The sequence below is a fragment of the Rhizophagus irregularis genome, chromosome 1 (assembly GCF_026210795.1).
Source record: "Rhizophagus irregularis chromosome 1, complete sequence".
In the NCBI taxonomy this organism is placed as follows: Eukaryota; Fungi; Glomeromycota; class Glomeromycetes; order Glomerales; family Glomeraceae; genus Rhizophagus; species Rhizophagus irregularis.
The window spans coordinates 1,412,410-1,436,041 of record NC_089429.1 but is presented as its reverse complement, the minus strand read 5'-3'; the positions used below and the strand labels follow the sequence as shown (position 1 = coordinate 1,436,041).

General features: G+C 30.7%; 4 protein-coding genes across 4 annotated transcripts, besides 2 other annotated features; all 4 read right to left on the bottom strand.

Moving 5' to 3' along the window:
* Positions 1–77: 77 nt before the first annotated feature.
* OCT59_000268 (uncharacterized protein) lies at positions 78–572 on the bottom strand (the record flags this gene model as incomplete). The annotated part of the gene is made up of 1 exon (XM_066138712.1): positions 78–572. The coding sequence occupies one exon, from the start codon at positions 570–572 to the stop codon at positions 78–80; it is 495 nt and encodes a 164-aa protein (XP_065988183.1).
* A 93-nt stretch (positions 573–665) lies between these two features.
* On the bottom strand, positions 666–2,519 carry OCT59_000267 (uncharacterized protein; the record flags this gene model as incomplete). Its single annotated transcript, XM_066138711.1, has 1 exon — positions 666–2,519. One exon carries the CDS (start codon positions 2,517–2,519, stop codon positions 666–668), a length of 1,854 nt encoding a protein of 617 aa, XP_065988182.1.
* Positions 2,520–2,605: 86 nt separating this feature from the next.
* Positions 2,606–4,183, bottom strand: OCT59_000266 (uncharacterized protein; the record flags this gene model as incomplete). The annotated part of the gene is made up of 2 exons (XM_066138710.1): positions 2,606–3,747; positions 3,823–4,183. The coding sequence occupies 2 exons, from the start codon at positions 4,181–4,183 to the stop codon at positions 2,606–2,608; spliced, it is 1,503 nt and encodes a 500-aa protein (XP_065988181.1).
* A 123-nt stretch (positions 4,184–4,306) lies between these two features.
* Positions 4,307–4,907, bottom strand: OCT59_000265 (uncharacterized protein; the record flags this gene model as incomplete). Its single annotated transcript, XM_066138709.1, has 2 exons — positions 4,307–4,745; positions 4,849–4,907. The coding sequence occupies 2 exons, from the start codon at positions 4,905–4,907 to the stop codon at positions 4,307–4,309; spliced, it is 498 nt and encodes a 165-aa protein (XP_065988180.1).
* Positions 4,908–7,379: 2,472 nt separating this feature from the next.
* Positions 7,380–7,410: a sequence feature (Short protein (OCT59_000264, UZN98981.1) was converted to a misc_feature.).
* A 780-nt stretch (positions 7,411–8,190) lies between these two features.
* Positions 8,191–8,216: a sequence feature (Short protein (OCT59_000264, UZN98981.1) was converted to a misc_feature.).
* Positions 8,217–23,632: the final 15,416 nt, after the last annotated feature.

The following is a 23,632-nucleotide window of genomic DNA, read 5'->3' as shown; positions in this document are numbered from 1 at the left end:
CTTTGTACTTTGTAAAAAATATAAATCTTCAGTTACCTGTTCATTCGAATGAGAAAAAATAAATATGAACCTCGGGTTTACACTTGGGATACTGCAAGACAGTAGAAGCGTCGCTCAGCCTTTTGTATCAATAGAGAGCCTGGTCTATATAACCAGGGGATAGCGACTTTCTGGATAATCTTAGCCGCTTTATTGTTCCTTCTTTCTATATATCTCCTAAAGGCTTTTTGGATCGTTTCAGCATGATGAGTATAATAGTCGAAATTAAAATGCTTCGAGCAACTATATAAATGTAGTCGTACCGCTTGATCCATGGAAGCATCGGCTCCCCATCCGCGATCAATAAAAGATTTACAGTAGGTACAGTACCACCTATTTGGTAGTCGTGATACTATTCTCCTAATGTGCACAATATAAGCATATACAGCTTGACGAGACCTTGGATAAGGTAGCCGCCTATGAAAACCTATTCTACTACAAGTCTCATAATATTGCACAGCATTCTGAATGCGCTTAGCCCACGTGTGGAAACTTTCATCGTCTTGTCTACCTAATCCGTCGGTGTTTTGCATTTGGGTATCTTGTAAGATTACATGTTCTATAGGTTTATTCAATTATGCTATCACGGTATGTCGGTAAAAAATAAACCTACCAGTTCTTAGCAATCATGTCCAGATAACCTTGTTCGCATTTTTCACATGGCAGTATCCCGCGGTTTCAAACTTGAAAGTCTTTAGAGTCGTATCTGCATTCTCTGAACAAGTGAAAAGCGCGGGGCTATCTGGCTGCTCTTCTAAAATAAATCCATCCGTATGGATATGTCGTACTTTATCCTTGTATGGTTGAATTGCCTCAGATGTGATTTTGCGACCACGTGCTAATAAGAATGGGGCGATCCTGGGATACTCACCTTTGAAGGGATTACCCGGGTTTGTGAACTGGAATCGCCACTGGTCAGATCCTACTGGTATGATAGAGTCGAGTGTATGGCCCTCTGGAAATGTAAATGGGTCTGTTTGATCTGCGGTGAGTGTCTTGTAATTACGCTTCCTCTGGCATAATGCTCCCCATAATGTGTTGAGGACTCGCTTTGCCACGCGGCCAGCTACGCCACCCTGGTTTTTAATTTTGAAGAGGAAGTGTACATACTCACCGAATATTACAGTTCCAGGGATTCTCGCTTCTCTATCATATATCAATGCATTTGGCTTCCCATCCTGTATTAACTGTATATTGAGACCAAGTTTTTTTGCTCGTTGTAAGTCGATGAATGTATAGATTCCCCTTTTATTCTGTCGGAAGAGAATATTATTCCCACTTACCTTAGCATGGAATAATCCATACAAGGCATAACCCCTGTGGTCAACAAAGTCATTAAGTGTCTGGAATTTACCCTGTCTGATTGGAAAGTTCACGTTCGATTGTTGGATACTCGGGTATAAACTTGTTGCATCGTACTGTCTTCCATAGCCTTTCCACTCGTTAACTGCCCAGATTAATCCTCCCATCATTGCATCACTTAACCACTCTGCTTCTATCGGGTCAAGAGGATCATTGGCTGGAATCCCTACACTTAATCGTTCGAATAACCAGAGAGCCGTTCTTTTGTAAGACCAGTTATGGTATGATAAGTCGATTCCTAAACTGAACTTCTTTGTAGTTTGTAAGAAGACATCCCGCTCCTCGTGGATTCTCTGATATGCTTCTTCAAGAGTTTCATATACTCCAGTCTTACAGTTTTTCTCGACGGGGATGAAAGAACTCTTGGAATTCTTAGTCTTTTGAAACTGCGCAATTGTGCAAGACTTAACTGTTTTGCCGTTGTATATTGTGACTACATTATTGGTCCCATCTTCATAGTATACAATGGGTAAATTACGCTTTCTATCTATTTTACTGGGGTGGAGTCTTCCAGGATTTAACGTGAGGGAGTAATGGCCTTCTGATAGGATGAGAGTCGCACGTCTATCAGACTTACTCTTAGAGATTCGGGTAATGTCCCCCACAATATTAATTGCGAGACTTCCTGCGAGTTGTTCAACCTTGTCCATGCATGAAACTGGGATGGGAGCATCGCGATTGAGACTTAATGCCTTTTTGATATACTCGGGCTTTTCGATTGACTTTGGCATTTTAGAGAATGTGCCGTAAATATTTTTTAGGCATTCATACAGGCAATCATTTAGCTCCCCATTGCATCCTCCTGTGGCCGGTGGACTATCTCTTGCATAAATTATGAATCGTTCAAAATAATCAGGGTCTGCGTCATCCGGTAGTTGTGCTTCATCATAATGGTCTAATAGTGAAAAGAGGCTGGCTGGTTGGTTTCCTGATGTCCATCCACCGGGTTTCCAGTTTTCATAGGGAAGTAGGATCTGGAACTTTCTATCTGGAAATCGCGTCTGGAGAGTCTGACCGAGTCTGGCGATAGCTCCTCTGGAAAAGCGAGCACCGGAATACTGAAGTTCCTTGATGTCAGGTCGTGTTGGTAAAGTGTGGGCAATTCTTGAGTATTGCATTTTTATGTATATGATTTGTCTTCAACTATAAATAATATCTTTCTATATATATACAAAAAAAAAAAAGAAATAATCTCAAATAGCGCTTACAATATGTCGTTGATAGCGCCCTCAGTATCCTCTTCGTCCCAGTCATCAATGATTCCATTGGCGGCCTCCCATTCACGTTCCATATCAGTTTTTGGACATTCCTCGGGGATCTCTCGCGCTTTACTTTTATCTGCCCTCATAGTTTCATAACCAGAGGGGATGGGAATAATCTCGGCATTACGATTCTCCTTGTATATTCTTATTAAATCTGCGAGTTCTTTACGGCTAGGTATTTTAGGTAAGTATCCATTATATTCAATCCAGTCCTTGAAGCGGTCTACTACCTCCATAAGGTAGTACTGGTACTCGTCCTCAATACGCGTTGTGGGACATTCCTCTATTTCAAACGCGAGTATTTCCCAGTCATATTCGTCTGACGCGTCTTGGTACTTGGCCCATAATTCCTTACCTGTATTGTAGAGATCATTGAAGACCTGGTCCTTTAAATTTTTAACCCATGGTTTGCGATCCCATCGGTGTCTTTCTTGCCAAGCCCAGTGCGCTCGAGTGCCTTCCTTTGGTTCAGGATCCCGGTCAACTTCTGGTTCTGTGTCGGGTTCTGGGATAAATTGCTCTTCAGAAGCCGGTTCTGGGTCAGGCTTAGTGACAGATGCAGAAGATTCTGCGGGATACTTGGGTTGTTGTTCAGGAGCTGGGTTCACAGTTGTAAAATCTGAGTCAGATAGCAAGTCATCTAAAACGTCGTAGTTATCTGGCTCGGGGATAGATTCTTTTTGGTCGGGTTCCTCGTCAGATAGATAACAATCTGAGAAGTTATCTATAGATTTATCGGTGTTTGACTCATTAGTATCTTCATCGGGATCTGGTTGTTCTTTTCTTAACTCTTGTGGACGTTCTTTTAAGTGGTCAGGCTTGGGTGGAAGCGGTGGAGGAGTCTTGCGAATTACAGGTGCAGGTTTTTCCTCAGCGGGTTCGGGTTTTTTCTCAGCGGGTTTTTCCTCAGCGGGTTCGGGTTTTTTCTCAGTGGGTTTTTCCTCAGCAGGTTCGGGTTTTTTCTCAGCGGGTTTTTCCTCAGCGGGTTTCTCGGCAACTAACTCTACTCCCTCTACTGGTGCTTCCTGTACGTCTTGTACATCTTGGATTACTTTACTAAAATTCTCCACGATTTTTGCTTTATCTAGTATGTAATAGTTTATTCAGGTACCTGAGCGGCTTACACGCATTTTAGGGGCAAATTGTTTAATCTCCATACCGAATTTATTGTCACTTAGTGTTTTGTTTTCACCCTTCTCACTGCACCAATTCTGGTAAGTGCTATAGAAATTTGTACACGGGATTTCAAGTGTGTCGCAATTGTCGGGCCACATCATTTCAAGGTAATATTGTATAAAACGCTGGGGATTCGGGATACTTGCTTCAATTAACTCCCATTTCATTTGAGTATCAGGAATAGATCGGGGATTGAAGCCAGTTAAGTCTCGGCTAAGTAGATAGGACATGAAGGAACTGGCTGTATCCGGATTTTCTAATACTTTTACGAGAGAACCGAAGTATTCTCTATTGCCCTTATATTTGGCTGAGACGTTGAGAGCTACAAATCTTTCATCTCCCATTTCTATGCGGATTGGCATAGCATGATTACTGAGGATCATGTAGCCAGCAAAGTCATCAATAACCTTCACATCTATCCCCTTTTCCTCAATAGAGATGTAAGGCTCGGTGATTAAACTCTTGAGTCAGTTGTTTGCCCCGTGCCATTCCTTGCCTGACATATCGCATTCATTGAGGATGATAAGTTTTTTGGCACGAACAGCCACATTGAACCTTCCCATTACATCTTCAAGACGAGTAGTGGAGAGGAAATTTTCACGGCCGAGAATACGTTCTCCGATAAAATCGGTTAAGATATTCTTACCACATCTGGGGGGACTGCGCATGATAATTGCTGTACCGGGTTTTTTGTCTGGATTTTGAATTAGAAATGCGAGCCAGTTGAGGATGTATATAGTTAATTGCTTGTCCTCTGCACACCATACCTCATGAACGTGTCGGATGATTGGATTAACTAGGTTTGGTTTGATGCGCTTAGCGGGTTGGGCCCTGAAACCTAGGAAGAGATTGAAGAATTCAGGATTATACTTTGGCGCATTTGGGGATAAGGCATGAAGTTTACATCTGTATAACAGATCTTTGCGATTGATGCTTGGAGAAGAAGATCCTTTAATTTGATGGATGTGGTCACGTCACTGTCTTCTCCGGTATCTGACCGAATAATTACCTTGTGCTTAGTAGAAATCCCCTTAAGATCTGCGGCGAACTCGAAGTATATGCTTCCATTGTAAGCCTTCTTTTTTCTAATCCACATGCCGGATTTTGTGGTGATGAAAGCCACAGAAGCCAAGATTGCTGAATTGACGCTTTCTTTCGTGTGTGTACCTACACATTTTTTAAGAAGGTCATCGTAGAAGAAATGGTTGTTGGGGTTAAAGATTGCTGGAACTTGAGCGGCCATTTTTTGTTCTATCAAATCGAGTACTAATTTATAGTTACCTAATCTTCAATTGCCGAATATATTTTTTCTGACGGGGGTAAGTGGTCATAGTTCGGGTGCCATAGTTCGGCTGCCATAGTTCGGGTGCCATAGTTCAGGACATAGGGAATCATACTTGGAGGGTCTAGGTGAGTATATAAAGGGTAATCATAGCGTGAATCGGGTTTTGGGGTCTGAGGGGCTGACTAAGGCTGCCATAGTATTATTATAAGATTTTTCGTACTATGGCAGGTACTATGGCAGGAGATTCTGTTTGATTTCGGCTTTATTCGCGTTTTTATTCCGTTTTTAAGTAGTCTGCCATAGTTGCCATAGTTGTCATAGTAAGTTATATATAAGAAAAAATGTAGAAAAAAAAATAAGTGGAAAAATACTGTGGCAGACCATGGTACTGTGGCAGGTAAACCTGCCCCACGGAGGGGTGATGTAGGTACTGCGAGGCCGTTGAGGCCGAAATGGGATGAGCGTAGCGAGGCACACTACCAGCCCAACGACTTAGCCAACGTTCCGATTAAGAAAAATAAAAAAAAAATGTATTTTCGAAACGTTAAAAAACGTTTCGTTAAAAAAAATGAAAAATAAAAAAATCGGAACGTTAGACAACGCTTCCGATTAAAGAAGTTAAAAAAAAGAATAAATGAAACGTTTTTCAACGTTTCGTTAAAAAAGTAAAATAAAAAAATAATCGGAACGCCAACGTTCCGATTAAAAAAATTAAAAAAAATTGTTTCGAACGTTAAAAACGTTCTGATTAAAAAAAAGAAAAAAAAATATTTTTGAAACGTTAAAAAATGTTTCGTTAAAAATGAAAAATCGGAACGTTAACCAACGTTCCGATTAAAAAAAATAAAACAAATATTTCGAAACGTTAAAAAATGTTTCGAAAATAATTTTAATGAAAAATCGGAACGTTAGCAACGTTCCGATTAAAAAAATGAAAAAACAAATATTTCGGAACGTTAGACAACGTTCCGATTAAAAAAATAAAACAAATATTTCGAAACGTTAAAAAACGTTTCGAAAATATTTTTAATGAAAAATCAGAACGTTAGCCAACGTTCCGATTAAAGAATTTTTTAAAAAACAATATTTCAGAACGTTTTCAACGCTTCCGATTAAAAATGAAGTAAAAAAATTAATCGGAACGTTAGCCAACGTTCCGATTAAAAGAATTTAAAAAAAAATTAATATTTCGGAACGTTTTTCAACGTTCCTATTAAAAATGAAATAAAAAAAATAATCAGAACGTTAGCCAACATTCCGATTAAAAGAATTTTTAAAAAAAATATTTCGAAACGTTAAAAAATGTTTCGTTAAAAAATGAATAAATAGTTTCGCAACGTTTCGTTGTGAAACTCACCAAACTTTTTTCCGTAAAAGGCTCATATCTCCGGAATTAATGACCTTATATTACGGAATTTATCCACTTATTACATTTTCTGTGAATGGATCCGTGAAGGCTCATTTTTACGGAGTTTTTATAGAAATAACGGATAAAACTTTTATAAAGGAAAGGGGAGAAAGGGGAGAACGAAAGGGAAAAGAACGAAATGAAAGGGAAGGGGAGAAATAAAGGGTAATGGGAAAATGAAAGGGAAGGGGAGAACGAAGGGGAGAACGAAGGGGTAATGGGAAAACGAAAGGGAAGGGGAGAACGAAGAAAAGCAAAAAAAAATTAAGCTTTGCTAAAAAAAGCTTAATTTCTTTTTTTGCTATACCACAGTCCGCAGCGGTAATCCAGTATCACGTGATACATGTGATATAGAGTACGGCCATTATAGTATTGACGAAATGATTTTTTTTTAAATACTAATTTTAATAAATGTATATTATACTTAAATTAAATAGTACAGTGGTTAGATCGTGAGATATGATATTGTAAGTTGAGGTAACCGGTTCGGTTCCTAAGGTGAGTAAAAATAAATAAATAAATATAATTTAATTAAAATATACACATGTAATCATATATATGCGTTAATATACAGTGCGTTGAACAACAATGCATAATGTGTTGCACTACAAATTAGAGTTGAACGACGCGTATATTAACATTATGCGCTGATATACTCCAATATATGGGTGTTGATTAATATTGTTAATCATGTTGAACAACTAGCTGGTGTTGATCAACGCGTATACTGGTGTGAATCAACGCTTTTCAAACTTGCTGATGTAAGTGTGAATATATTTTTCAACTGCCATGTATCTATTGCTTGTTAAATATATTTGCTTTCTTTGTTAGACTGTGGTATTACAATATGAAGTGTGAATATATTTTTCAACTGCCATGTATCTATTGCTTGTTAAATATATTTGCAATTTCTTTTGTAATATTTGCTTTAGCCTGGAGGAAAATGTTATGAAATAGGACTGGATATTTTATGACATTTTCTGCCTTCCAATTACTTTGTCCGGGGTAGCCTGACAATTTGTCATTGTCCATCAGTTGTAGCAACCAGCATTTTTTTACGATTTTAAGAAATAAAACTTTTTCAAAAATTTAATAAAGAAAGAACTAACTTAAAAATATTATTTTATTATTCTTTACAAAACGCTGGTGCTGGAGTTATTTTTTCTCTCACTTATCAAATCCCAACATGTCCAAAGACTAATCATGTAGTACGCTGTGGTCTGGAACCACCTGAGATTTTTGACTACCTACTAGGGATGAAGTTGTAGGGTACTTGTACCCGATAGGCTAGCCTCCTCTGACTTAGGGTCTCATTAATCGGGAGACGAGGTGGTTCCTAAGTACCTTCCACATCAAGGGCGGACATTTTTTGATACTGTGCGTCAAGATGGTAATCCTATATCTGCGAATTCAAGAAAAAAAACTCTAAATCAAAAGAATTTGAAAGCAACACATATCAAGGTAATCTAAGCATTTTTTTTAAAAAAATTTAATCAAAAATTAATTTAGTTTATATATAGTAAACTCAAGAAAAAGAAGATCTAATCATATATCTTCAGAAGAATATGAGAGTAACGCACATCAAGGTAATTTAAATATTTATTTTTTTTATTTATTAAAGAAAAATAATTAACAAGATCTATTTTCTCTTTAAACAGCAAACTTCAAAAAAGAGGTGAAATAAATACAAAGGTATATTTTTTACTAATTTTTATTTATATTATACACTTCTTTTCTTTTTTTCTAACCTACCACTGGTCAAAATCAATACTATCGGGTACATATCGGGTACCTATATATCGGTAACTAATCGGGTACATATTGGGCTTTTTTACATATCGGGTACCCAATTTGTTACATCTTAGAAAATTCCTAAAATTGTAAATTGCCTAGACCCCGATAGCTAAACTATTAGTCACCGATATGTATACCAGGCACCCGATATTTGTATGATATGTGGTACCGGTATTTTAAATTTTTTTTTATTTATTAAATTTTTGATTCAGAATTGACTCAAATCGGGAAAAGATCGACTCAAATAGAATCATTTGATTATCTGATCTTTTTTTTGTTTTTTTTTTATTTCTTCAGGAACGGACTAAACGGTTCTTTCAGAACAGCAATTTTGGTTAAAGTTCCGCATGAGCTGACTTGAGTCGAGCCAGGGTCTGGCTCGAGCTCGGCTTGAAGATTATATTGAGCCAAGCCGAACCAAGTCACAAAAATTTCTATGATTCGGCTTGATACGAGTCGAGCTATAATAATTCTTAGCTCGAAACAAATGAGCTGAGTCAAGCTTTGATAGATTTCGGCTCAAGCCAAGCTGGGCTCGAGCTATTAATTTGTTTTGATTAATTATTTAACGTATTTATTTATTTATTTATTTATTCGATTTAATTTAATAAATTATAATTACAATTTATACATCAAATTTCCGAAACAACAATATAAATTTATAAATTATTACAATATCTTTATAATTATACATTATATTTTAGAGATATATATTCCCGGACAATTTGGTCAATCTTATAATACGATAGTAAATTATATTTTTTTTCCAAAATTCCCACCAATCTCATCATAGAAACTCTTATCCGGTCGAATTCTAACGGCACCTATAAAAAAAGAAGAAAAAAGAACATTAGTAACGTTCTTATCAAAATAAAAAAAGACCCTTTCCCTCTAAATTACCTTTAGAAATAGTGCCGATAGATCCGTTCCTATAAAAAAAAAAGAAAAGAAAAAAAGAACATTAGTTACGTTCTTACGATCAAAAAAAACACTCCTCCTCCTCTCCAACCTACCATTCCGTCAAATTCTAGTTCCGGGAAGTATTCTTAAAGAAAAAAAAGGAAAAGAAACGCTATTAATAGTTTTCCTACAATAAAAAACACTCCCGAAGTCTTCTCAACCTACCATTTCGCTGAAATGATAGGTATTCCTAAAAGAAAAAGGTGAAAGAGAACGTTAGTAGCTTTTCTACAATAAAAAACACTTCCCCCCTTTTCAGCAGTCTTCCCAACCTACCATTTCGCCAAATTCTAGTTCTGGGAAGTATTCTTAAAGAAAAAAGAGGAAAAGGAACGTTAGTAGCGTTCCTACAATAAATAAAAACACTCCCCCCTTTTCAGAAGTCTTCTCAACCTACCATTTCGCCAAAATCCTACTCCAGAAGGTTTTCCTAAAAGAAAAAGGTGAAAGAGAACATTAGTAGCTTTTCTACAATAAAAAAAACACTCCCCCCCTTTTCAGCAGTCTTCTCAACCTACCATTTCGCCAAATTCCAGTCCCAGAAGGTGTTTCTAGAAGAAAAAGGTGAAAAAGAACGTTAGTAACGTTCTTAAATCAATTAAAAAAAAAAATATAAATCCGCTTACCTTTCGCATTCAGTTTAAGGGTGTAAGGCCGAGTTCATTATAAAAAAAATAAACCCGTTTTTTAATAATCTTTTTTTTTACTGTAATAAAAAAAGATTATCAACTGATAAATCAGTTCGGTAAGTCATATGACCGAAAGTCCGAAACTGATTTTTTTTTGTAGGCGAGCCGGCTTGAGCTTTTTCGAGCTGCAACTTTAATTTCGGTGGACTTCTAGAATGCAAAAGGTGCGGAAGGTTAGTACATTTTCATTTTTTTTCGGGTTTCTTTTTTTGCTTACTTTATTCTTATATCTTTAGAAATGGTCTCTTCTTTTAGAATGGCAACTTCTAAAAATGCAAGAGGTGCGGAAGGTTAGTATATTTGCATTTTTTTTCATTTTTTTCTTTGATTTTATTATTCTTTCTTTACTCACCTTATTCTTATTTCTTCAGCAGGAATGGTATCTTCTTTCAGAACGGTGATTTCGGTAAACTTCTAAGAAGGCAGGAGGTTAGTATATTTTCATTTTTTTTTCATTTTTTTCTTTGATTTTATTGTTCTTTTTTTTACTCACCTTATTCTTATTTTTTTTAGGAACGGTCTCTTCTTTCAGAACGGTGATCAGGAATAGAGATAAATGGGTGTGTGCAGGTGTATTCATTGCAACTAAAAACGTAGTTATTAAAGCATTATTTTTAAGCAGGCTGAACTGGGTTGACTCGAGTCAAGTTGAGTATCAATTTAGACTCAGATTCAACTCGACTCGTTCAGAGCACTAGTTACGATGTCTTTAAGTTTTAGAATGGTAAGTTTCAAAGTGAAATTCACTTCAAAACTTTTTTATAAAATATTTTTTTTAATTTATATTATATTTAATTAGATATTGGCTTCTGGCTCATGAACTTTGGATATAGGTGAGTTTTGAAAGTTTCGAAACTTTTTATTAAAAAAACTTTTTTTTTTTAATTTTTTTCTTTATTTTGGGCTTTGGATATAAGAGGACCCCGGAAAATACTTATATAGGTAAGGTCCCAAAAATATTTTTTATTAGTAGCTCTAAGCACAGGTTTTTACTATGATCGCTAAGCATTGTTGATATCTAACCTTAAAAATTATATAAAAATAAGCAAATCAATCTTCTAACCTAATTAAATTTTTATTATAACACATATAATTTATAAAATATATTTATTAATTAATATATTTTATTAAATCCAATTTTAAATATGTTGTGAAGCTATAAAACTAAACATAATATACAAGTAGATTAATAATATTCAATTAATAAAGTTAATAAACAGTAAGAGAAAAATTCGAAATTAATACTATTACAAAAAATGTAAATTTCTCCATAAGTATTATACTTACACCCATAAAAATTAATATATAGGTAGTTTCGACCTTGCTGAACAATTATCAATTAATTTAGAAAGTCGATTTCATTTGACCAAAGGGGTGTAATTACGCTCTGAAGTTGTAAACGGAGAAATGAAAAATTCGGAAGTTAGTACCGTTATGAAAAATGCACTTTTCTCCATAAGTATTATACCCACACTTATAAAAATTAATATATAAGTAGTTTCGACCTTGCTGAACAACATTCAATTAATTTAGAAAGTCGATTTCATTTGACTGAAGTGGTGTAATTACGCTCTGAAGTTATAAACGAAAAGTGAAAAATTTAAAAGTTATTACCGTTAAAAAAAATATGCTTTTCTATATAAATATCATACTTAGCCTTATGAAAATTAAAATACAAGTAGATTTAACTTGCTGAATAACCTTACTTAAGCATAAAAGATAATTTGATATAACCAAAGTGGTAAGTAGTGAAATTATATTTTAAAGTAAAACATATTTACAGTAATTTTATTTAACAAAATAAACATGTATAATATAGTAATTTTATATTAAAAATAATACACTGAGTTTAATAAAAATTAAAAAGATACTATTGAAAGATAATTAATAAAACATTGAAAAAAAAAACTGAAATTCCATCAAAAAAAATTTTTGTTTATGTATTTATATAAAATCGTGAAATGTAGTACAAAATTAACACTTACCGTTAGTGAAAATAAATAAAAATTAATTATAAATTCAATATATAATAATTTAAAAAGTTCTATAAATATGAAAAATAAGCAACTAGAAACTCTTAGTATTTTAAAATAATACCAAAAATATGCAATTTAATTATCTTACATAGTATAAAATTTTCTTAAAATTAAGCATTATAAAATTCTTACATCATAAAATTTTTCTATGTTGGCTAAGCACCTTGGTACCTTACATATATAAGCATTTTCTGGGGTCCTGATATAAGTGAGTTCCGAAGAGCTTCAAAAATTCTTTTGTTAAAAAAAAAAATAATTATTTTTTAATTTTTTTCTTTGTAGGTTTCACGATCGGCTTTTAGCTCTTGACATGAGCAGCTTTGGATATGTGAGTTTCGAAGAGCTTCGAAACTTTTTATTAAAACAAAAAAATGATTTTTTTTTTGATTTTTTTTTCTTTATTTGTTAGGTTTTGGCTTTTAGCTCTTGGGCTTTGGATATATACATCAGGAAATTTGTTTAGGCGTAATTTAGTGTAATATTTCGAAGGTGGTGTAAAATTTCGAAATATTACACTAAAAACGTAATATTACAAAAGTTTACGCTCTTAAATTTGAATAATTATAGTAATTTAAGAATATCTCGCTATCTACTGATCCAATCAAGACGATCTATAGCTCATTGGAATCAGCTCATCAAGACGAATCGAATGGTAGTAAAATCGTATCTTTACGTTCGATAGATGATTTTCTATTACTTTAAAACTTTACTGCATACTATAGAGCGTTCTATCAACTGTAGAAATGCGATTTTACTACCATTCGATCCGTCTTGATGAGCTGATTCCAATGAGCTATAGATCGTCTTGATTGGATCAGTAGATAGCGAGATATTCTTAAATTACTATAATTATTCAAATTTAAGAGCGTAAACTTTTGTAATATTACGTTTTTAGTGTAATATTTCGAAATTTTACACCACCTTCAAAATATTACACTAAATTACGCCTAAACAAATTTCCTGATGTAGGTAAATTTGAAAACTTTGAAATAATTTTTTTTTAATTAATTAATAATTTTTATTTTATTTTATTTTATAGGTTATTAATTCCATCGGATACCCTTGGATAGGCATTGGATAGGTAAGCTTCAAAGTTCAAAGCATTTTGCTTTGAAATTTATTTGAAATAATTTTTTTTTAATTTAATTAATTTTTTTTATTTGTATGTAGATATCGGATATCCTTGTGATGGGCATTGTATATGTGAGTTTCGAAGCAAAAGCTTTGAAATTTATTATTTTTTTTTAAGTTAATTTAATTTATTTTCTTATTTTATTTTTTAGGTATCGGTTCAGTTACTCTTTAGGCTTTGGATTGGTAAGTTTTGAAGCGAATAAATGCTTCTAAACTTTTTATTTCAAATTTTTTTTTATTTAACTAACCAACCTTATTTTCATTTATTTTATAGGCATCGGCGTAGGTTAGCAGAATCCTTAGATCCTTGGATAGAATTTCAAAGTATACTTCAAAATTCTTCTAATTTTGTTATTTTTTTTTCAATGAAACGTAACTAATATTTGATTTTATTTTTTTATAGGTATTCAGATTCCTGGATGGTAAAATGAAAATTCAAAGGTATTTATTTATCTTTGAAAAAATTTATTTTTTTTTGTTTTTCAACAAAACGTAATTAACATTTTGGTTTAATTTTTAGGTCTCCGGGATGGTGAAATGAAAATTCAAAGGTATTTACCTTCAAAAAACTTTTAGATGACCCAGATAAGCGGAGTAATATTTTTTGTTTTTTTTAAGAGAAACGTTTTTAATGCTTCTCTTTTCTCTTTTTCTTTTTTTTAGGTTGCCGGACGAATAATACAACCTGAACTTTGGAATTTAGGTAAAAAAAGGGTGGGTAGTTTTTTTATTTTATTCTTTAAGAAATGTTACTAAACGATTCTTTCTTCTTTTTTTAGGTTGCCGGACTTTTGGATGAACCTAGACTTGAAATTGTAAGCTTAGGAATTTTTTAATATATTAAAGAAACATAAATTATATTTCTTTTATTTTTGAATTTTGGATGAATCGGGTATCGGGTATATGCATGATAGGTGACTGCACAGGTCGAAAAGTGAAAAATCAGGCATCAATCAGTCACCAATCGGTCACCAATCAGGTACCTGATTGGTGACCGATTGGTGCCTGATTGGCATTTTCGCCAAATACCGTCACCAATCAGGCAGTTTGCTAACTTTTGATCCAGTGATCAGAAAAAGATGAAATATAGCTCATTGGAATCGTCTCAACAAGACGAATCTAATGGTAGTAAAATCGCATTTCTAGGATTAATACTTGATGAGAAATTAAGTAAAATATAAAAATGAAAATGTATCATTTATATTTTATTTAATTTTTTATTAACTATCAATCCTAGAGATGCGATTTTACTACCATTAGATTCGTCTTGTTGAGACGATTCCAATGAGCTATATTTCATCTTTTTCTGATCACTGGATCAAAAGTTAGCAAACTGCCTGATTGGTGACGGTATTTGGCGAAAATGCCAATCAGGTACCAACCAGTCACCAATCAGTCACCAATCAGCTACCTGATTGGTGACCGATTGGTGCCTGATTTTTCACTTTTTGACCTGTGCTGATAGGTGACCGATAGATGACTAATTGGTATATACAGCGTAGAAATGTATGATTTTGTATTTAAAGTGATAAAGAGTTTAACTGCAGTGCAATTGAGTGTAATTGAATGTACTTTTAGTATAAATGCATTACACAAACCAATTTAAAATCAATAATTACCTAAATAGCCAATAAAAATTAATAATTATTGTTAATCACGTGGTAATACGATTTTTTTATTTATTTGTCTTTCGCGTTTTTTTTTTTTTTTTTTTTTTTTTTTCTTAAAATCTTTTCTCTTTTAAAAATTTTTATTTTATTGTTTTGTCCAAAATAAATACAAAGGTATATTTTTTATTGCCATTTTTTTTCTAACATTTTCTGTTATATCTCTTTTCTTAATGTTCTTACTAATATGTTTTTCTCCTACTAATGTTTCTATTACTATGCTACGTACTAAACTTTTTTTAACACTTCTACTAACATTTCTTTTTATATTTTACTACTAAATATTTTTTATTAATACTTCTAATGTTTTTACTAACATTTTCTACTACACTTCTATTTACTAATATTTATACTAATATTTTCTAACACTAATCTCTCACTCTCTTTAACATTTTTTATTATTATTTAAATATCAAATTATTAAATGAAAATACAAATACTAAGCAACAAACAAGTGAACACATTAATTATAAATTAGTATCTACATAATTTTAATTGAATTTATATAAAATAATAATTTTTTTTTGTAATATTTTTAAAAAATATAAATAAAACTTTTAACAATTGAATTTAAATTATAAATCTATTAAATTAGCATAAATACTACTATCTGAAATGTGTATCATATGGGCTGATTTGTTTACTCTGCATTAAAAGGAGTTATTAAATTGATTTTCATAATTTTTGTTACTCAAAATTGTTTTGTAATACCAAAAAATCATCTGATTGATGATCACTTGACTAAATAATAAGTTGAACAAAAATTTAAATTTGCGAAACTTAAATTATTAAATGTAAAAAAGCTGTGAAAAAACCCATTTCACTAATAAAAAACCCATTTCTTATATATATGGAATTTTTAACATATATTATTAAAAAGTAAGTATATTTTAATAAAATATAAAGTAAAATAAAAATTTATATAGTCTTAGCAGCTATAAATGTTTATAAAAATATAATAAAAATATCATATAAAAGATGGTATCATAATAGATATTTTTAAACAATAAAAATAATTATTTTATGTCGGAGTTTGTATTACTATCTTTAAATGCAAATATATCAAGATTCACTGATCCGTTTTCTATAATTTTAGGCTCGTTGAAAAGCCCTTGTTCTGGACGTTATAGGCGAAAAAAGAACTCGCCGATTGAATCATTAGATCCAGAGATATTTACATTTAAAGTTGAGGTACGAACTTTTTAACATGCTTAAATGCAAATATCTTGGGATCCACTAATCCATTTTTTATAAATTTAGGCTCTTTGGAAAGCCCTTGATCTGGGCAATATGAACGAAAAAAGAGCTTGCCGATTGGATCACTGGATCTGGAGATATTTACGTTTAAAGTTGAAATACAAATTTTTAACATATATAGTAAGTGCTAAGAATTATATTAATTTAAAAGAAATATTTACCAAATTATAGTATAATAACATTAAATAAAAATTTTTTAATACTCATCCCCAATTTACTGTATATTATATAGTATTTTGTATAATAAAAATGTAATAAAATCAATATTTTAATTAAAGGTAGACAAATCAGCCCATATGTATTATACGTTATTGGTATATATAGAATGCTAGTCAGATAAATGTATAATATCTATCCGAAATCTATCTGATATTTATGCTATATGTCACCGAATTTCTGCAATTGTACTACACATATCATGTGCCCGATAAGTATGTAATATCTGTCCGATATTTATTAGAATCTATCGGGTATCTGATATGTATACTATATGTAACTGATATTTTACTACCTGATATATACCCGATATGTATCTGATATGTATAATATATGTGTCCGAATTTCTACATTTGTACTACACATATTGGGTACCTGATATGTGTAGTATTGTTAAATATCGCACATATATCTCATACATATCAGGCACATATCGGGTAGATGATATGTGCCCGATAACATCAATTTTGACCAGTGTACTAACGTTTGTTTTTACTAATATATTTTACTACTAAACATACTAATAACATTTTCTATTACTAACCATTTTTTACTAACATTTTTTTAATACTATTCTTTTTCTTTTACGAATACATTATTCATACTAATATCTTTATTACTAAAATACTATTTCTTTCTTTTAAATATTAAACAGATAAAAATAAGCACTATTTGTAGATAACAGATATCTAATTATTTATATAGCTATATAGAATAATATATTTTTTTGTAATTTTTTTTATTATTAATTAAAAAACAATAAAACTTTTAGTTTAATTGAAAATAATAAAATTTGTGTAATAAAATTTTACTTTAGCCCGAATTAAAATTAAAAATTAATCTGAAATTATAATTTTGCCCAGATTAAATTATAATATTATATGAAAAAATTATCTATCGTATTGTCAGATAAATGTACGATATGTATCCTATATTTATCCGATATTTATATAACATGTATCTGATATTATACTGACCAATATCTATATGATATTTATATGACATGTATAAGATATGTGCCCGATATTATACTACCCGATATATGTGTAATATGTGCATGATATCTATAATATATATCACTGAACTTCTGCATAAATATTACAGATATCAGGTATCCGATATGTGTGTAATTGTTGCATATCATATACATATCATATACATATTCTACCGATATGCAACCGATAGCCTCGATTTTGACCTGTGATACTTATTTTTATAGGGAACTTATGGGATTTATTATAACTGATTCCCTATAATTAAATAATAAAAAAAAGGAGTTTCAAAAAATTTTTTTGAAACTCACCTATGGGATTCATTGTAATCGATTCCCTATAATAGTGTATTAGAAAAAAAATGTTAAAAACGTTTTTTTAAAGTTTTGAAAATTTTTTTTTCAAAACTTACCTAGCTATGGAATTCAACATAACCAATTCCTTATAATTGAATATTAAAAAAAAACATTAAAAACATTTTTTTAAAAGGTTTAAAAAATTATTTTCAAAACTTACCTATCAGTCAGTGGTCATTTCATTTCTCTTATAATTACTAATAAATAGTAATTTTTTGTATTTATATTAACATAAATTTTCTTAAGTTATATATTATAAAAACTTTATATATTTTTGTTCTTTAGGAACTAATTTACTTATTTAAATGCTTTTTTTTTTAAATATAATACTTTTATAAAAAATTTATATTGAGCCAACTTTTATAGTTTCAACCTCCAGATGCAACTTATTGGTAAAAGGTAAATATTACTTTTAAATATATAAATATATGTAAATTTTTATGAGAAATCAGTTTACTTAATAAATAAAAGTAATTTTCTTAATAAAATTAATGGTAAATTTAAATTTACAATTTTAGCAAAAATTAGCCAATATTAAACTTACAAATTTATATAAATATTTGCTAATTTTTTTGTATAAATACAATTTTAATTGCAAATTACATGTTTTAATAAAATAATATTTTAAATATTTATTACAATATTTAACAAATTTTATAATTTGACTAATTTTTAAAAGTTGTTAATAGTAAAAGTATTTCAATAACTATTCAATTTTAATATAATTTAATATATAATTACTTTTAAAGAATATAAAATAGCCTGTAAAATTTTAGTATATATTATTATGTAAAATATTTCAAAATATCAATTAGTATTTTACATATTAACAAGTTAACATTAAACATGGCAGGGAGCTATAGTCATAGTATAATTAGAACTGTAATAATTCTGACTTTTTTTTTAATTAAGTTGGTTTATACTACCATACAGTATCATAATTATTATGATAAATAGTTTTTAAGATTTAAAGAGAATTTCTAAATTTTAACTGGTGGAAAAATTACTGGTAGATCATGTGATTGTGTATTAAATATTCATGTGATTTATTATGATGATGCAATTTCATTTGGCTCGCTTCGCTCGCCGGGCTTTTCTAGCCAAACCATAACTTTCACTTTATTTGCAAAATTTTTGATTATATTTAACATATCTATAAAAAAAAATGAGAAATTACTCTTAACTAGCTATTAACATAATTTTTTTCTCATTTGGTAAAGGATGATCATTTTCGGTTTATTTTGCTTGTTAATCATTTTTGGCTTAGTTATTTCACTTGTTAATCATTTTAAGGTTAATTATCTTGATTGTTGTTTATTTTTTGGTTTAAAAATAAAAAAATATATATATCAGAATATGTGATTAACTTTAAATAACAATACAGAAAGATTGTTTATTACTTGATAAAGCATTTATTTAATATTTACTATCATCATTTTTGGAATTACGGCTCTGGAAAAAAATTTTTCATGATTATATTGTAATAAAACAATTCTACTATCCGATTGTTGATCATTTTTAGTTCTGGAAAATTATGATAACTGAATATCATAATAATAAGACAATGATAATGAAATTTTACCATTTAGTTGTTGTTTATTGTTTTGTTTCAAAATAAAAAATTACTTGATATAACATTTATTTAATTTTATCATCCAATTGTTGAGAAAAAAAAATTTTATGATAACATTATAATAAAACAACAATCTTATTATCTGATTGTTAATCATTTTTAGAATTACTACCCTGAAAAAATTTTCATGATAGCATTATAACTAAAGTTGCCTGCCAAAACTCTACAGGCTATTGTCGAAATGTCGAAACTAAAACCTGTAGAAATGCCGAAATGCCGAAATAGTTTCGACATGTCAAAATTGTCGAAACCTAAAAATATTACGTTTCACGTAATAACTCGGCGTCCAATGATCGTAGAAAGACGATTTAGCCACCATTCAACTTGTCGTTATGAGACGATTCCAACGAGCTATGGTGCATCTTTCTATGATCATTGGACGCCGAGTTATTACGTGAAATGTAATATTTTTAGGTTTCGACAATTTTGACATGTCAAAATAGTTTTGACAATTTTGACATGCCGAAACTCCCTAATTTCGGCAGGGAACTTTAATTATAACGATAATGTAATGACGACGATAATGAAAATTTACCATTTGATTATTGTTTATTTTTTGGTTCAAAATAAAAAAAAAATGTATCTATATTTAAATAAGTAATACAAACAAATTGTTTATTTACATAATATTAAAATTTGTCATCCGGTTGTTGATCATTTTTGGCTAACAAAAAAATTATTCAGTTTTCACATGATTTGCTAAAAATTTTATCCCATAATTTTTAAGCAAGAAAGATCATTCTATATAAGTGCAATATCACCCTATGGGTGGGTGGGTGGCGCGTCACGTTATTGTTATGACTTGAAATGATTGACATGTCATGATAGGTTAACGTTAACTTAACGTTAACATAAGATTAGTTTTTGAGTGATTTCCATTTTAAGATGCTGATCCCCCATCTTTGGTATTGATTTGCTGATTATATAAATACATTTCAAATCAAGCTTTTCTATTTTAGTACGATCGGCAACCAACAAATCTTTTAGTGTTTTAACTAAATGATCTGCATTTTGTGTAACAGTATATTTATTCAATAATTCTATAAATAACATATTCTCAAATTTTACATACTGTTTTATAATCAATTAAAATGATTATACTAAGGTTGCCAGGCGAAACTCATTTGAGATTTCGCAAAATGTTGAAACTTTACTTAATGATGTTTAAACTGGTAACAAAACGTTTTGACAATATCGAAATGTTGAAATTATGTGAAATGTTGAAACTGTGGCGAAATGTTTTAGCCAATAAAATGTGACGATCTTGATAATCAGGTGCTATTGATCAGAATATTTTAATTTACCAAAACTCATTTTCAATAAAATGTTGCTCTTTGCTAGCAATACATTAGTAATATTACGTTAGCAATACATTACATTAGCAAAAATTATGTTAGCAATATTTACTTTGTGTAAGTTAAGGAGACTAAGAGAGTGAGCTATTAATAGGTACTGCACGCAAATTGTTTAATACACTTGCTTTTGTACCAGTTAAAACTGCTCATACACAAAGACTTGCGGTCAAACAAAGATCCCCTTTAACAAAAATGAATAATTCCTCTTTATTGATTAATTTAAAAGAAATTCTGCCGTCACAACACAAAGGCCAAAGCTTTATTTAGTACAATGGCAGGTATGTATTTACATTTTTAGTTAAATAATTTTGCCACATTTATTTGGTATTATATTTACTAATTTAAATTATTCAAACCAAATCTTAATAGTCAATACTATATAATAATAATAGCTAAGTTATCAATGTGACAATGTGTAAATTACTATAAATTATATTATTCATTAAAAAAAATTTTTTCGCATCTCTTTTTTCAAATTTTAATTTTTTATTAAACATTTATTTAAATGGATTCAATAACACCTATTAATCTAGAAACTCAAAGATCTGGAAAGGAAAAACATGCAGGTGGATGACCCTTAGGACCAATTTAGCAGCATTTCATCAAAAAAATCGCAGTTTCTCCTGGAAAATTTGAAGCTGAGTGTAAATATTGTTCAAAAACATGAAAACGTGGCAAAACACCTATTTTAGAGGAACATCTTGCGAACCATTGCTCAAATGTGCTGCAACTTGTTTTACATGAATATATGGAGAAGGTTAGAAATCGGGAAATACTTCTAACAAAAAAAGAAAGGTTGATAAGTCTGTGGTCAGTTGAACCACTATAATGGCTTTTCATGATTCAACTAACCTTCCAGAAGCAAGGATAAATCGAATCAATTGTGCTTTTGTGAAATTTTTCATTTGTTGTGGGATAGCGTATAGAATTGTGGAGCACCCTTTTTTTATTGATTTTTTGAAAGAACTTAACGCTGGTTACGATCCTCCAACATGAGAATATTTATCTGGCCGTTTACTTGAAACTGAGTTATGTAATGTTTATAAAAAGATGAATGAGGATATTATGAATCAGCATAATTTGACTCTCAGTAAGTAAATTATAATTCTTTTACCTTTTCTATTATATTATATTATTAATTTTAAATTTTCTTATTTCTTTTATTGTAAAGCTCTGGATGGATGGACTTTTGGACGTTACCAATTTATCTGGAACTTTATACTTTTCATGCCATCACGAAAGGAGTATCTGTACCAACTTTCAGATCTATCATTAGATTCGCATACAGCTGAGTATTTGGCTGTACAAATTGAAGAAGTTATCAAAAAAGTGGGATTTGAACGGATTTTTGCAATCGTGTCAGATAATGCAGCCAATATTAGAAAAGCAAGAAAGATTATTAATGAAAAGTATCCAAAAATTGAGAGCATTCGGTGTATATCACACCGCATTAATTTAATTGCATGTGATATAGTTAGCTACAATTTTGCAGATAGATTACTTCGTAGAGTAAATATATTAACCACCTTTTTTCGCAATTCACATATGGCTGGTAAGAGATATACTTTAATCTTGCGAATTAGCAAAAGATTCAACATTTAAATATTAATTACATTAATTAATTGTTGATAAAATAGGTGGTAAATTTTGAAAATTGATTGAAGAATCTGGCATTAAAGGCGGTGGTCTTAAATCATATTGCATAACTAGATGGACCACTTCAAGTAGTGTTCCAAAAAAAATCCAATCTGATTCGTATCCGCGGATCTGATCCAAAATGGATCAGATCAGATCAGCTTTTTTATTGTATTAATTGAAAATATTTGGATTGAAAATGAAATTGATTTATCAAATGATTTAATTTTGAATGGTATTGGTAATATACCTAAAGATTTAGATGATGATTTTATTGATAATGAAAAGAATAATAATGATGAAAATATTGTTTTAATAGATGATGAGATTGTTGATGATACAAATGGTAGGGGTATATTGAATTACAATGTTAATGACTTATTAAATAAATATGTAAATGAAAATCAATAAATAATTTGTAAATAAAATTAATAAAGTCATTTTAAACACATAAAATTTTAAAATTTTATTACTTTAAAAAAATATTTGTACAATTTTTATGATTAATTAAAAGAAATCTGATAGAAAAATAAAATGTGAGAAATTTTTAATTACAGTCAACTCTCTTTATAGTCACACATTTGGGACAGTCCATATTTGGTGATTATAAAGAGATGTGACTATATAAAAAATTTCTTATATTTGTATATCATAATTCCGGCCAAAAATTAACATAATTTTAGCCAGAATTATACTTAAAACTTTATTGTATCGTAACTTCGCCAATATTAATCGTAGAGAGATGATCTTACTGCCATTCGATTCGTCTTGATGAGACGGTTCTAATGGTATAAAATACGTCGAAATCCAATCACTAGATTAATTTCCGAAATTAAAAAAATATTAATGGTTTTTGTGTAATAACTCTGCTAATATTGATCCTAAAGAGACGATCTTACTACCATTTGATTCGTCTTGATGCGACGAATCTAATGGTATAAAATACATCGAAATCCAATCACTAGATCAATTTCCGAAATTAAAAAATTTAAATGGTTTTTAAGTAATAACTCCGTCAATATTGATCACAGAGAGATGAGCTTACCACCATTCGATTCGTCTCGATGAGGCGATTCCAACGAGCTATAAATCGTCTTTTTACAATCACTAGGTACTGAGAAATCTAGCAAAATGTTAAATGGCGCAGTAAACGTAAATCAAGAAATATTATAATGCCGATGTTTAACATTTTGTTGAATAACTCGTCAGCCAGTGATCGGAAAAGGATAAAACAAGGGTTGGTCACCCTATCTCGGTGGTTAGTTACTGAGACCCTCATTAAGCCTGAGTATGGTGAGGTCGCAGGTTCGATTCCCATGACCACGGAAATAAAAAGAATTTTACTGCGGACGCTACAACCAATAGCGTGAAGGTAC